General features: G+C 39.5%; 1 protein-coding gene across 1 annotated transcript in view; it reads left to right on the forward strand.

Annotated features, from left to right (window-relative positions):
- Window positions 1-13,964: 13,964 nt before the first annotated feature.
- Window positions 13,965-15,987, forward strand: part of LOC145397956 (glutamate receptor ionotropic, delta-2-like) — a 177,531-nt gene continuing 175,508 nt past the window's right edge. The window contains exons 1-2 of the mRNA XM_080270933.1: window positions 13,965-14,061; window positions 14,557-15,584. Of these exons, the coding sequence (XP_080127059.1) occupies window positions 13,965-14,061; window positions 14,557-15,584 (1,125 nt within the window). The remainder of the gene's footprint in view (window positions 14,062-14,556; window positions 15,585-15,987) is intronic.

A 15,987-nucleotide genomic window follows, 5' to 3' on the forward strand; every position in this document is an offset into this window, starting at 1 on the left:
AGTGCATATCAGGAAAGGAGAAAATAGACATAAATGATTACTTAACATATGGAAAGCATCAGCAAGAGGACACTGCAAAAAACTGCATAAGAAGAGAGGTGATAAAGACGTAAGGAAATTCAGTTTCCCAAACAGAGCAATTGATCAATGGAATGCACTACCGAATGAAATAGTGTGTGCCAAAACAATTCACAAATTTAAGGATATGTACGATAAATATGGTTTAAGACACGGGACAGTACGAGCTTGACTCATTCCTGTAAAGATACAATTAGGTAAGAACAATTAGGTAAGGTAAGAACACACACACACACACACAGACACGCACACACACACACACACAAGTGCTGTGATCGACATTTCCTTTCCTCTGAGACCTCAGTTTACTTACCTGAACCACACTTTCCCTCTCCTAAAGACCTTCCACTTAACCTGTCCCTTGTTTCTTTTCTTTCTTCTCGTCCTTGTGCCGTGATCTGTAATCCCTTTCCACCTGTGACCTCACCTTCCTTACCCTACCTGCCCCCTACCACCCCCATACCAGTACCTCTACCCCCCTCACACCCCCACTGCCTTCTGCTATATAAACAGGACGTATGGTGTATATTCAGCAACTGTATTCTGAGGAAGCAGCAAGGAGAAATGTCAGTACACACTAAGTCCCACATCGGTGTTTCTTTCTCCAGTTTGTCTACGAACAGTGAGCCAATATCCTAGTATGAACACTGAACGGACTCCAGAGCCTCGTTTTCTCTTGTTGATGACATGATTGGAACAAGAGTTCACACCTTTAAGCACTGAAGTGTGGTAGTTTGTTGCGGCTCTGATAGCATGATGAGTATATGGTTCACCCTAATTACCCATTTTCTCCAGTAGTCACGCATTTCTCGACGTTGTTTCACACGGTGACCTGTTTATACCAAAGTTACATGCCAAAACATTATGGTCTTCACCTGCTTCGTAGGTATCAATAAACAGCTGTCAGCCAGTGCGTGTAACTAGTCAATGTGGTGTTTCGATTCGAACCTCCCAGCAACATGAAACATGCTTTCCAATCAGTCATACTCAAAGTCGCATTCACAGTTTCTGACCAGCGGTTTCTCGTTATCGTTGGTTTTCTTAATCTTACAAGTCCCAGCCTCTGCTCCGTACGATTGTTATCTGATACACATCTGTTAGGAAAATGTAGGCTATGAAGTTTGTTGACACTGATGTAAAAGTAATTTGTGAACGCTGAATACACTATGCCGGTTATCCAGATCACGGGATATAGTATCGACTTCAGGGGAAAATGCCACTCGTAATATATCTTTGCTGCATTTTAGTAAAAATTTGGCCGAAAACAATCCAGGCTACTGATTCGAGTTTAGTAGTAGCAATAGCATTCGAGTAACTTATATTTTATTATGGAATGTCATCTAAATTCGCTGAATCGTCATTTCACAATGCAGAATTGTTAGGCCCGAAGCCAGGGGAGGGGGGGGGGAAAGGCGGATGTGGCAGTGCCCCCCCCCCCCTGGGTAAACCTCTGAGGTTCACCTAGCACCAGTAATCAATATTATTTTAAATTCGTATGGGTTTTCATATTATAAAGTTCTGAATTACATTTTCTTATTTTTAAAAAATCAGCATTAATTTTAAAACTTGATCCAAATACAACAAGAAGCGATGCCATGGCACAGCAGACCCGTCCCCGGAAGTCATTATAGTGCTGACGTATAAACACAACAGGATATGTAGGTAAAAATGTCACATACAGGCAGCAAATTTGGAGTAAATCGGGTGAAAATTGATCATTTTATGCCCATTTGATATTTTAGGCCCGACTCGCCTAACATTGACCCTCTACCGCTAGCAGGTGGGGTGACCACCTGGTGTAGTGAGGCATGTTATAGACTGCAGATTTGAAAGCTGCACCATTAGGTTTTGGATTCAAGTCGATATGACGAATCTGAAAGGAGTTATGGCGAATTTTTTTTTTATAAATTTTTTGGGGGCCTATTGCCTGGGTTTTGGCCCAATTTGGCCCAAAGTTAACAAGGTGATCAGAAGCTCATAGCCCATCATCGCTGTAATTTTAGTCAAAATCGCCTCAGTAGTTTTCAAGTAAAGTTGTTAACAGACAGACAATCCGACAGACAGACAAACAAACAAACAAAGACAAACTGAGTGAAAACAATACCCGTCCATGAGCACCTCCGATGCGAGGACGGATAATTAAATGAACAGTATAGATTATTGTTTCTGTTTGATTACATAAACGTTCCGCCTAATTAAGCTCGCCCTCCCTGTATACCTGCATATTACGTGTTTCTGCCAGTAATCACTGTTTTCCTCTCGTTCTGACTATCTAATCGCAACAGATACCCGGGATACAAAGAGCGAATTCTGCAGCAGTCATTCTGTGGCTCAGTAACCAACCACAGTTCTGCCATTACCCCAGTATTCAGTATTATGAACGCAATGGGGTGCTTTCAAAGCTAGTATTCCGCTAGATGGCTCCACTGTTGCAGTAAACACCTTCCCCGGGCTGTTTAAAAAGCATATTTTTCTTTGTTAAATATCTACTGTTGTGTGAAAATGTGAATCATGGTAATGTCATATGCCGAAATATAAATAATACAAATAGAACACCTATATATATAACGTATCGTGAAGTGTTTATATTTATCATAAACGGAAATTAAAATATCACTGATGGCATGTGATGGCAACCCCTCCTTCCAGTGACCCTAAATTATTTAATTTCTGCTACATTTAGTGCAAATTTGGTTCTTAATACATTGTCTGTTCAGACTCTAAAGTACGCTTAGTGGGTATCTAGACTCATCCAGTTTCTACGTGGGCAGAAATTTAATGTTGAGTAAATACTGGCATTCAACATTTTGCTCGCTTCCTTTACGCATGCGCACCACAAGACAGTCCCGTGTTTAAGTTTTTTCACGAGGGATGTCAAGTTTCCATGAAAAATTTTATTTTGATGGCGTGTAATGTCACGGATTCACTCAAAGTAGAAACGAGCTATATTCATAACATTCGTCATTGGTTCATAAGTGACTATGTATAGGCAGTGTGTTTCACTGAGCGATATCTTTGTGTAATTGTCATTCCCACATCTTGCCTCGCTAGCTGTTAACTAAGCTACGCCCATTTCTCATGTCCCTGTACCCGACGTTGGTTACATTACTGTCGTAAATGGACACACCCACAAACACACATAGTTCAGTAATGTGAGTTCCTGCACCATGAGTGAGTCATATTCATATGTATCATTGTAGCTTTTTGTAAATAAAGTGTTACAGTGAAGTTTTGTCTTTTTCTGTTGAGAACTAGTGGTTATTTTAATTTTTACATTTCACCAAGTGCCTACCAAATAAATACCTTAAGGTCATCTTATCATCAATATCTCACACACATTGCCCCCTCTTGGCAAGTCCCTAATGGTATGGTCATGTGAGAACTGTCTCCAGGCCACCTGTCCACACACATATGTTTGTAAGATCTTCCACTGACTGAGTCAGTAGCTTGTGCACATACCAGTCCTCTTGACCTGGATGCAATCTCACTGGGAGTAGACATTTAAGAGGATGCAGTAGTATTTACTCATGTGTTCTCACGTTTGCATATATATATATATATATATATATATATATATATATATATATATATATATATAGATATATATATATATATGTATATATATATATATATATATATATAATTGTGAATACTGAACTTGACTCCGTGTGAATCTTGTGGATCACTTGGAGGCGATGTCTTGGCTTGTTTACCTTCCCCAGTCGTCTGTCCTCGGTGGGACCGGGCAAAAAATGACGCGTAAACGATCTTGGTTTTGGGACGGTTCCTCAGACCGGATGATTTATGATGGTGAATGCCAGTATTTACTCAATATTAAATTTCTGCCCACATAGAGACTGCATGAGTCAAGATACCCACTAGGCGTACTTTACACTCTGAACAAACTATGTATTAAGAATCTAACTTGCACTAAATGTAGCAGAAATTAAATAATATAGGACCACTGAAATGGCGGATTGCTATCACATACCATCAGTGATATTTTAATTTCAGTTTATGATAAATATAAACAATTCATGATATGTTATATATACGTGTTCTATTTGTATTATTTATATTACGGCATATGACATTACCATGATTCACAATTTCACACAACAGTGTAAATATTTAACAAATAAAATTATGCTTTTTAAATAGCGTGGGAATGTGCTTACTGCTACAGTGGAGCCATCTGACGGAATACTAGGCTTTTCAGAAGCACCCTATTATTTTTACCTGTCATACATAAATATAACACGTACTAGTATCACTGTCCGGCCGGGAGTCGACCAGTTGTAATCGAGCCACATTCAGGTCCGAAATTTAGCGGTCAGTTTAGTGCGTCACTAATATCAGCATATTTAATGATAACGGACATCGTGTGAAATGACAGGCCGATTAGCTTGGTTCTAACTTTTTTTAGCTACCTTGGGAGGTGCTTTGAACTTTTAGACTCAACTACTTACACACACACACACACACACACACACAAATTCAAAGGAAAATTACCAACACAGGCTCTTGGAAAGAGCTGCATAAGGAATTAAACAAGCTTCATAAATGGAGCAATAAATGGGAAATGGAATTCAATGTGGACAAGTGTCATGTAATTAAATTTGGTAAAAGTGAGAAAAGAACAGATTGGGATTATTAGTTAGGAAGGTCAACCCTACATATATCAGAAAGAGAGAAGGACCTAGGAGTAATTATCAATAGCAGACTATCTCCAGATGACCTTATCAGTGGGAAGGTACGTAACACGTATACATTGCTTGCTAATATGAGAATAGCATTCACATATATATATATGAATATATGTTGAGAAAGGTAATAACATCATTCATCAGACCAACCCTGGAATATGCATCAGTAGTGTGGAATCCTCATCTCAAAAGACACATAGATAAGACTGAAAAAGTACAAAGGGCAGCAACAAGATGGATACCAAGCTTAAGGGACCTAAGCTACGAAGAAAGATTAGAAAAAATGAATCTACTAACACAACAGGAGAGAAGGAAAAGAGGAGACATGAGTATATTATATAAATGCATCCCAGGTGAAGAGAAAATAGACTTAACTGAATATATAACCTATGGGGAAGCATCAGCAAGAGGACACCGCAAAAAGCTACATAAAAAGAGAAGCGATAAAGATGTAAGGAAATTCAGTTTCCCAAATAGGGCAATTGATCATAGGAATGCACTACCGAATGGAGTTGTGTGCCGAAACTATTTACAAATTTAAGGATATGTATGACAAAAATGGTTTAATGTACGGGACAGTACGAGCTTGACTCATTCCTGTAAAGATACAATTAGATAAGAACACCACACACACACACACACACACACACACACACACACACACACACACACACACACACAGAGTAAACAGCAATGACAGTTACAAAAAGAGCCTAAACTATAAAAAGGGAAATTATCAAGACCTAAAGAAGTATTTCTTAGAAGCTGATTGGGAAAATGAGCTTAGAGGACAAGATTTAAATGCTGTATATAAAAAATTCTGTGAATTTTATGAAATAGGAGTCCAGAAGTACATCCCACAGCACAAAGAAGCAGATAAGAAAATACAGAAATGGTTCAATACAGATGTAAAAAATCAAAAGAAAGAAGAGATTTGTTGTGGAATAGATACAGAAGACATAATAGTGAAAGGGCGTATAATAATTACAAACAGGCAAGAAACGATTACACAAGAATAAGGAGGGAAGCCCAAAAACAGTTTGAGGAGGATATAATAAATAAAAGTAGTGATCAACCAAAGCTGTTTTACAGCTATATCAGAAGCAAAACCAAAGTAAAAGATATAATACAATCAATTACGGACGAGGGAATCACTTATACACAAGAGAAAGATATTTGTGAAGCACTAAATAAGAATTTCCAATTAGTTTTTACAGAAGAAAAAATTTTTGAGATGGACTATGTGGAACATGCATGTCCACACATACTACCAGATATACAAATAGCAGAAAAAGTAATACAGGAGGAGTTAAGTAGATTAGACCGAGGAAAAGCAAGTGGTCCTGATGAAATATCATGTTGGGTACTACGAGAATGTGCAAAGGAGTTAAGTAAACCATTATTTTTAATTTTCAAGAAATCCTTGAGTCAAGGTAAACTACCTGATATTTGGAAAAAAGCAAATATTGTCCCCTTATTCAAGAAAGGAAATAGACAAAATCCACTCAACTACCGACCAGTATCACTGACCAGTGTTGTAAGCAAGGTATTAGAAATGCTTATAAGAAAAACTTGGTTAAATCATCTGGAAGAACACAGTATGATAACAGAAAGACAGTTTGGTTTCAGAAAAGGAAAATCATGTGTTACTAATCTGTTGAGCTACTATGACAGAGTAACAAACACAATACAGGAAAGGGAAGGATGGGTGGACAGTATCTATTTAGATTTCAAGAAAGCCTTTGATACAGTACCACACCAAAGACTTTTATGGAAACTGTACCATGAAGGAGGAATTCGAGGCAAACTGTTTTGTTGGATGCAAGACTTTCTCATAAAAAGAGAAATGAGGACAGTACTAAGAGGAAACTACTCATCATGGAAAGAAGTGACTAGTGGAGTACCACAGGGTTCAGTGCTGGCACCAATCATGTTTTTAGTGCATATAAATGATATAAACAGTAACACTGGAAATGAGAGCTATCTGAATATGTTTGCAGATGATGCAAAAATACAAAGGAGAATTACTAACACAGACTCTTGTAAAGAGTTACAAGAAGAATTAAATAAACTTCATGAATGGAGTAGTACATGGCAAATGGAATTCAATGTGGACAAGTGTAATGTGATCAAGTTTGGTAAAAGTGGAAAAAGATCTGATTGGGATTATAAGTTAGGAAATAAAACCCTATACACATCAGAAAGAGAGAAAGACCTAGGTGTGATTATCAATAACAGACTATCTCCGGCTGACCACATCAGCGAGAAGGTACGGAACATGTATACAATGCTTGCAGATGTGAGAATAGCATTCACATACATAAATGAAGACATGCTAAGAAGGATAATAACATCATTCATTAGACCAACCCTGGAATATGCATCAGTAGTCTGGAGTCCTCATCTCAAAAAACATATAGACAAGATTGAAAAAGTTCAAAGGGCTGCTACAAGATGGATACCAAGCTTAAGGGACCTAAGCTACGAAGAAAGACTAAATAAACTGAATCTACTAACACTACAGGAGAGAAGGAAAAGAGGTGACATGATAATGCTATATAAGTGCATATCAGGAAAGGAGAAAATAGACATAAATGATTACTTAATATATGGAGAAGCATCAGCAAGAGGACACTGCAAAAAACTGCATAAGAAGAGAGGTGATAAAGACGTAAGGAAATTCAGTTTCCCAAACAGAGCAATTGATCAATGGAATGCACTACCGAATGAAATAGTGTGTGCCAAAACAATTCACAAATTTAAGGATATGTACGATAAATATGGTTTAAGACACGGGACAGTACGAGCTTGACTCATTCCTGTAAAGATACAATTAGGTAAGAACAATTAGGTAAGGTAAGAACACACACACACACACACACACACACACACACACACACAAGTGCTGTGATCGACATTTCCTTTCCTCTGAGACCTCAGTTTACTTACCTGAACCAATCTTTCCCTCTCCTAAAGACTTTCCACTTAACCTGTCCCTTGTTTTTCTTTCTTCTCGTCCTTGTGCCGTGATCTGTAATCCCTTTCCACCTGTGACCTCACCTTCCTTACCCTACCTGCCCCCTACCACCCCCATACCAGTACCTCTACCCCCCTCACACCCCCACTGCCTTCTGCTATATAAACAGGACGTATGGTGTATATTCAGCAACTGTATTCTGAGGAAGCAGCAAGGAGAAATGTCAGTACACACTAAGTCCCACATCGGTGTTTCTTTCTCCAGTTTGTCTACGAACAGTGAGCCAATATCCTAGTATGAACACTGAACGGACTCCAGAGCCTCGTTTTCTCTTGTTGATGACATGATTGGAACAAGAGTTCACACCTTTAAGCACTGAAGTGTGGTAGTTTGTTGCGGCTCTGATAGCATGATGAGTATATGGTTCACCCTAATTACCCATTTTCTCCAGTAGTCACGCATTTCTCGACGTTGTTTCACACGGTGACCTGTTTATACCAAAGTTACATGCCAAAACATTATGGTCTTCACCTGCTTCGTAGGTATCAATAAACAGCTGTCAGCCAGTGCGTGTAACTAGTCAATGTGGTGTTTCGATTCGAACCTCCCAGCAACATGAAACATGCTTTCCAATCAGTCATACTCAAAGTCGCATTCACAGTTTCTGACCAGCGGTTTCTCGTTATCGTTGGTTTTCTTAATCTTACAAGTCCCAGCCTCTGCTCCGTACGATTGTTATCTGATACACATCTGTTAGGAAAATGTAGGCTATGAAGTTTGTTGACACTGATGTAAAAGTAATTTGTGAACGCTGAATACACTATGCCGGTTATCCAGATCACGGGATATAGTATCGACTTCAGGGGAAAATGCCACTCGTAATATATCTTTGCTGCATTTTAGTAAAAATTTGGCCGAAAACAATCCAGGCTACTGATTCGAGTTTAGTAGTAGCAATAGCATTCGAGTAACTTATATTTTATTATGGAATGTCATCTAAATTCGCTGAATCGTCATTTCTCAATGCAGAATTGTTAGGCCCGAAGCCAGGGGAGGGGGGGGAAAAGGCGGATGTGGCAGTGCCCCCCCCCCCCTGGGTAAACCTCTGAGGTTCACCTAGCACCAGTAATCAATATTATTTTAAATTCGTATGGGTTTTCATATTATAAAGTTCTGAATTACATTTTCTTATTTTTAAAAAATCAGCATTAATTTTAAAACTTGATCCAAATACAACAAGAAGCGATGCCATGGCACAGCAGACCCGTCCCCGGAAGTCATTATAGTGCTGACGTATAAACACAACAGGATATCTAGGTAAAAATGTCACATACAGGCAGCAAATTTGGAGTAAATCGGGTGAAAATTGATCATTTTATGCCCATTTGATATTTTAGGCCCGACTCGCCTAACATTGACCCTCTACCGCTAGCAGGTGGGGTGACCCCCTGGTGTAGTGAGGCATGTTATAGACTGCAGATTTGAAAGCTGCACCATTAGGTTTTGGATTCAAGTCGATATGACGAATCTGAAAGGAGTTATGGCGAATTTTTTTTTATAAATTTTTTGGGGGCCTATTGCCTGGGTTTTGGCCCAATTTGGCCCAAAGTTAACAAGGTGATCAGAAGTTCATAGCCCATCATCGCTGTAATTTTAGTCAAAATCGCCTCAGTAGTTTTCAAGTAAAGTTGTTAACAGACAGACAATCCGACAGACAGACAAACAAACAAACAAAGACAAACTGAGTGAAAACAATACCCGTCCATGAGCACCTCCGATGCGAGGACGGATAATTAAATGAACAGTATAGATTATTGTTTCTGTTTGATTACATAAACGTTCCGCCTAATTAAGCTCGCCCTCCCTGTATACCTGTATATTACGTGTTTCTGCCAGTAATCACCGTTTTCCTCTCGTTCTGGCTATCTAATCGCAACAGATACCCAGGATACAAAGAGCGAATTCTGCAGCAGTCATTCTGTGGCTCAGTAACCAACCACAGTTCTGCCATTAACCCAGTATTCAGTATTATGAACGCAATTATTTTTACTTGTCATACATATATATAACACGTACGAGTATCACTGTCCGGGCGGGAGTCGACCAGTTGTAATCGAGCCACATTCAGGTCCGAAATTTAGCGGTCAATTTGGTGCGTCACTAGTATCAGCATATTTAATGATAACGGACATCGTGTGAGATGACAGGCCGATTAGCTTGGTTCTAACTTTTCTTAGCTTAATTGGGAGGTGCTTTGAACTTTTAGACTCAACTACTTACACACACACACACACACACACACACACACACACACACACACACACACACACACACACACACACACACATAAATTCAAAGGAAAATTACCAACACAGGCTCTTAGAAAGAGCTGCAAAAGGAATTAAACAAGCTTCATAAATGGAGCAATAAATGGGAAATGGAATTCAATGTGGACAAGTGTCATGTAATTAAATTTGGTAAAAGTGAGAAAAGAACAGATTGGGATTATTAGTTAGGAAGATCAACCCTACATATATCAGAAAGAGAGAAGGACCTAGGAGTAATTATCAATAGCAGACTATCTCCAGATGACCTTATCAGTGAGAAGGTACGTAACACGTATACACTGCTTGCTAATATGAGAATAGCATTCACATATATATATGAAGATATGTTGAGAAAGGTAATAACATCATTCATCAGACCAACCCTGGAATATGCATCAGTAGTGTGGAATCCTCATCTCAAAAAACACATAGATAAGACTGAAAAAGTACAAAGGGCAGCAACAAGATGGATACCAAGCTTAAGGGACCTAAGCTACGAAGAAAGATTAGAAAAAATGAATCTACTAACACTACAGGAGAGAAGGAAAAGAGGAGACATGAGTATATTATATAAATGCATCCCAGGTGAAGAGAAAATAGACTTAACTGAATATATAACCTATGGGGAAGCATCAGCAAGAGGACACCGCAAAAAGCTACATAAAAAGAGAAGCGATAAAGATGTAAGGAAATTCAGTTTCCCAAATAGGGCAATTGATCATAGGAATGCACTACCGAATGGAGTTGTGTGCCGAAACTATTTACAAATTTAAGGATATGTATGACAAAAATGGTTTAATGTACGGGACAGTACGAGCTTGACTCATTCCTGTAAAGATACAATTAGATTAGAACACCACACACACACACACACACACACACACACACACACACACACACACACACACACACACACACACACACACACAGAGTAAACAGCAATGACAGTTACAAAAAGAGCCTAAACTATAAAAAGGGAAATTATCAAGACCTAAAGAAGTATTTCTTAGAAGCCGATTGGGAAAATGAGCTTAGAGGACAAGATTTAAATGCTGTATATAAAAAATTCTGTGAATTTTATGAAATAGGAGTCCAGAAGTACATCCCACAGCACAAAGAAGCAGATAAGAAAATACAGAAATGGTTCAATACAGAATGTAAAAAATCAAAAGAAAGAAGAGATTTGTTGTGGAATGGATACAGAAGACATAATAGTGAAAGGGCGTATAATAATTACAAACAGACAAGAAACGATTACACAAGAATAAGGAGGGAAGCCCAAAAACAGTTTGAGGAGGATATAAAAAATAAAAGTAGTGATCAACCAAAGCTGTTTTACAGCTATATCAGAAGCAAAACCAAAGTAAAAGATATAATACAATCAATTACGGACGAGGGAATCACTTATACACAAGAGAAAGATATTTGTGAAGCACTAAATAAGAATTTCCAATTAGTTTTTACAGAAGAAAAAAATTTTGAGATGGACTATGTGGAACATGCATGTCCACACATACTACCAGATATACAAATAGCAGAAAAAGTAATACAGGAGGAGTTAAGTAGATTAGACCGAGGAAAAGCAAGTGGTCCTGATGAAATATCATGTTGGGTACTACGAGAATGTGCAAAGGAGTTAAGTAAACCATTATTTTTAATTTTCAAGAAATCCTTGAGTCAAGGTAAACTACCTGATATTTGGAAAAAAGCAAATATTGTCCCCTTATTCAAGAAAGGAAATAGACAAAATCCACTCAACTACCGACCAGTATCACTGACCAGTGTTGTAAGCAAGGTATTAGAAAAGCTTATAAGAAAAGCTTGGTTAAATCATCTGGAAGAACACAGTATGATAACAGAAAGACAGTTTGGTTTCAGAAAAGGAAAATCATGTGTTACTAATCTGTTGAGCTACTATGACAGAGTAACAAACACAATACAGGAAAGGGAAGGATGGGTGGACAGTATCTATTTAGATTTCAAGAAAGCCTTTGATACAGTACCACACCAAAGACTTTTATGGAAACTGTACCATCAAGGAGGAATTCTAGGCAAACTGTTTTGTTGGATGCAAGACTTTCTCATAAAAAGAGAAATGAGGACAGTACTAAGAGGAAACTACTCATCATGGAAAGAAGTGACTAGTGGAGTACCACAGGGTTCAGTGCTAGCACCAATCATGTTTTTAGTGTATATAAATGATATAAACAGTAACACTGGAAATGAGAGCTATCTGAATATGTTTGCAGATGATGCAAAAATACAAAGGAGAATTACTAACACAGACTCTTGTAAAGAGTTACAAGAAGAATTAAATAAACTTCATGAATGGAGCAGTACATGGCAAATGGAATTCAATGTGGACAAGTGTCATATAATCAAGTTTGGTAAAAGTGGAAAAAGACCTGATTGGGATTATAAGTTAGGAAATAAAACCCTATACACATCAGAAAGAGAGAAAGACCTAGGTGTGATTATCATAACAAACTATCTCCGGCTGACCACATCAGCAAGAAGGTACGGAACATGTATACACTGCTTGCAAATATGAGAATAGCATTCACATACATAAATGAAGACATGCTAAGAAGGATAATAACATCATTCATTAGACCAACCCTGGAATATGCATCAGTAGTCTGGAGTCCTCATCTCAAAAAGCACATAGACAAGATTGAAAAAGTTCAAAGGGCCGCTACAAGATGGATACCAAGCTTAAGGGACCTAAGCTACGAAGAAAGACTAAATAAATTGAATCTACCAACACTACAGGAGAGAAGGAAAAGAGGTGACATGATAATGCTATATAAGTGCGTATCAGGGAAGGAGAAAATAGATATAAATGATTACTTAACATATGGAGAAGCATCAGCAAGAGGACACTGCAAAAAACTGCATAAGAAGAGAGGTGATAAAGACGTAAGGAAATTCAGTTTCCCAAACAGAGCAATTGATCAATGGAATGCACTACCGAATGAAATAGTGTGTGCCAAAACAATTCACAAATTTAAGGATATGTACGATAAATATGGTTTAAGACACGGGACAGTACGAGCTTGACTCATTCCTGTAAAGATACAATTAGGTAAGAACAATTAGGTAAGAACACACACACACACGCACACACACACACACACACACACACACACACACACGACGCTGTCAAAACACATCAAAATCATTTTTTTTTTTTTTTTTTTTTTTTGCATTAGAAACGAACAAATTTCAACCAGCTGCTAATCATGGGTGTTTACTTTATTTAGGTTTGACTGACGATGGACGGTGTTATTCTATTCAGCGAAATGTTTGTCATACTTTTCCATTGCCAAGTTCTCCACTTGTTGAGGTTTGATTTAAAAGATAAGATGTTATGGCCAACGAATCGAGAAAATTTATTAAAACACAAACATGACTGATCGTTTGAAGCATCTCTTTTTTTTTTTCAACACGGCAGAAACGAGGCAGTCAATAAATCAAAGGTTTGTTTCTTCCACACACACAAAAAAAAATGTGTTGTACAATTAGATAAATCGCTTGTTAGCAATGTACCTAGCTACTTTGTTACTGCACTAACCCCTTCTCCTACATCTCTCTTTTCCCTCCTCCTCAGACAAACAGATCACTGTTTTTAAGAATGTCTTCCCCAGCTCGACCCTTGACACTCTCCATCTCTGACGCGAGTTAGGATCTAACAACAAAAACTTGTTATGCTGATTGTGCCACCATAATTCAACAGGCTCATCTCCAAAGCCAGATTAGCTGTTCAATGGTGTATTCAGATGCGTTATGACGAGAAGAGAAAGCTCGTGGTGCTCTTAAAGGTCAGCACTGTATGGGTGTAATGGTGAGAGTGGAGGCGGCGCTGCATCACTCGACATGACGCCTTCAACAAGGCAACTCTGCCTGCTCCTCCTCCTCCTGGGCCTTGTCCCTGCAGTGGCTGCCTCAGTCTCCCGTTCCTTCACGCTGACTGGTGAGTCACACACAATGGCTGCACACCTTGAGCATGAAGTTTTTACTATTGTGGGAACCTACTCCACAAGCAGACTGTGATAACTTCCTTAATATAAGCAATGTAGTGGGCTGGGTGGGAACCAGACACTATGGTCGCGGCGCACGACTCTGAGGTTGTCATTATCATACCCTGGCAACCTACCATTCAAAAGGGCATAAGATTTCGCATCATATTATACACGAATCATATTATTTTGCACAAATATATTATACACGAATATTATTATATTATACACGAATCACATGCGTCTCATTATAGACGAAATCAGACGCACTTTTGAATGGTAGGTTGCCAGGGCACGTTAATAACAGCCTCAGGGTCGCACGCCGCAACTATAGTTATTTAAGGAATAAACAGCGACTGATTATTTAAGTATCATTCTCTAGTTGTGTTGATATGTGCCGTATGCAGGGAGGCCTTAAACTCTAATATTGCCTTTCTGTTCTCTTCCAGAGGACGAGCTCTTGGCTCAAGACGCTCTCGTCACGCTGGTGTCGGGGCCGCTGCGTGGCCACGACCTCCTACTGGTCACTGACGACCACAGTCAGCACCTTCTGGACGTGGGCAAGGTGGTAGCAGCAGCTGGAGCCTCCCGCACTCCTGTCCTCCTTGTCACTCAACACTTACTTCTCCATACCGCCCCTCCCACCCGCCACACCCAAGGCTCCCTCCTCACCACCATCCTCCTCTTCCACAGTGACCCTACCGCCTTCCTTCTCCTCCTTACAGACAACAAACACTGGAACCCCAGCTACCTCGTCCTCTTCTGCCTGGACCCGCACCTCAACACCTCCACCATCCTTAGCCAGCCCGTCATCCAGCGCTCCAGGTTCATCCTGCTCCTCCAGCCAGATGCCAAAGCCAGCCAACCCCACCTCCTCGCCTACACCCCCAGACCTACGGATATACGCCACTCTCTCAAAAAGACAACCCTGGGAGTCTGGGTCTCTGACAAATTTCACAGCCGAGAGGCGCTGTTTCCTCCTCGATTCCATGACTTTGGAGGTCAAGTTCTGGAAGTAACAGTACTCTGCTACGATGAGCCTTTCACTTACTTTGATGGAAAAGGTGGATGTATGGGAGGAAATCCAGACGCCTTACAAATTATAGGTGATAAACTCAACTTCCATCCCCAAAATATCCTAATGGATGAAATAGTATGGGGCGTTAAAAAGAATGGAACATGGAGAGGAATGTTTGGTGAGATTATGTACAAAAGGAAAGATCTACTTATCAACTCTCAGAACATCAATCACGACTCCTTCAGTGACTTTGACTGGACATATCCATACTGGGAAAATGGATTTGGAATCATCCTGGAAGTACCCCCACCATTACCCCAATGGAGGAACATCCTTTATCCCTTCTCCCTGGTAACATGGGTCATGGTGTTTGGCACAATGCTGGTGATTTCCTCTGCTCTGGCCTTCCTCCTTCGCAGTCTCCATAACATCAAGGACCCCATTGGCACCACTCTCAAGGTGATGCAAAACAAAGATACAACCATTACTTTACTTTTTCCTACGAGCCCCTTACTTATTCCCTGCTAATCATCTTATTCACTTTCGTAATCAGTGCACTAAGTTATCCACCATTTACGATATTTCTGTATATATTCAGTGGTGTTACTACTTTTTCTAACACTATTCGTTTGTTCCACTTTGACCGCAACACAGCCTCAATTAGTGGAACTCTTCCACCATGTTCTTTTAAGTCTGCAGTCATCCTCGTTCCATCTGCATGATTTTCTCCTTTTCACTGTAGCTGCATACCCATTCTCAAGGAATCGTCTTCCTGCAGATAGAGTGAAATACTCTCTCGCCATCAATAACATTCCTTCATCTAACCCCTGCGGCAGCGGCATTTGCACTTCATCAAGAAAAC

Source organism: Coenobita brevimanus, chromosome 44, assembly GCF_032717465.1.
Source record: "Coenobita brevimanus isolate Jiangsu-jjx chromosome 44, ASM3271746v2, whole genome shotgun sequence".
NCBI classification, from domain to species: Eukaryota; Metazoa; Arthropoda; class Malacostraca; order Decapoda; family Coenobitidae; genus Coenobita; species Coenobita brevimanus.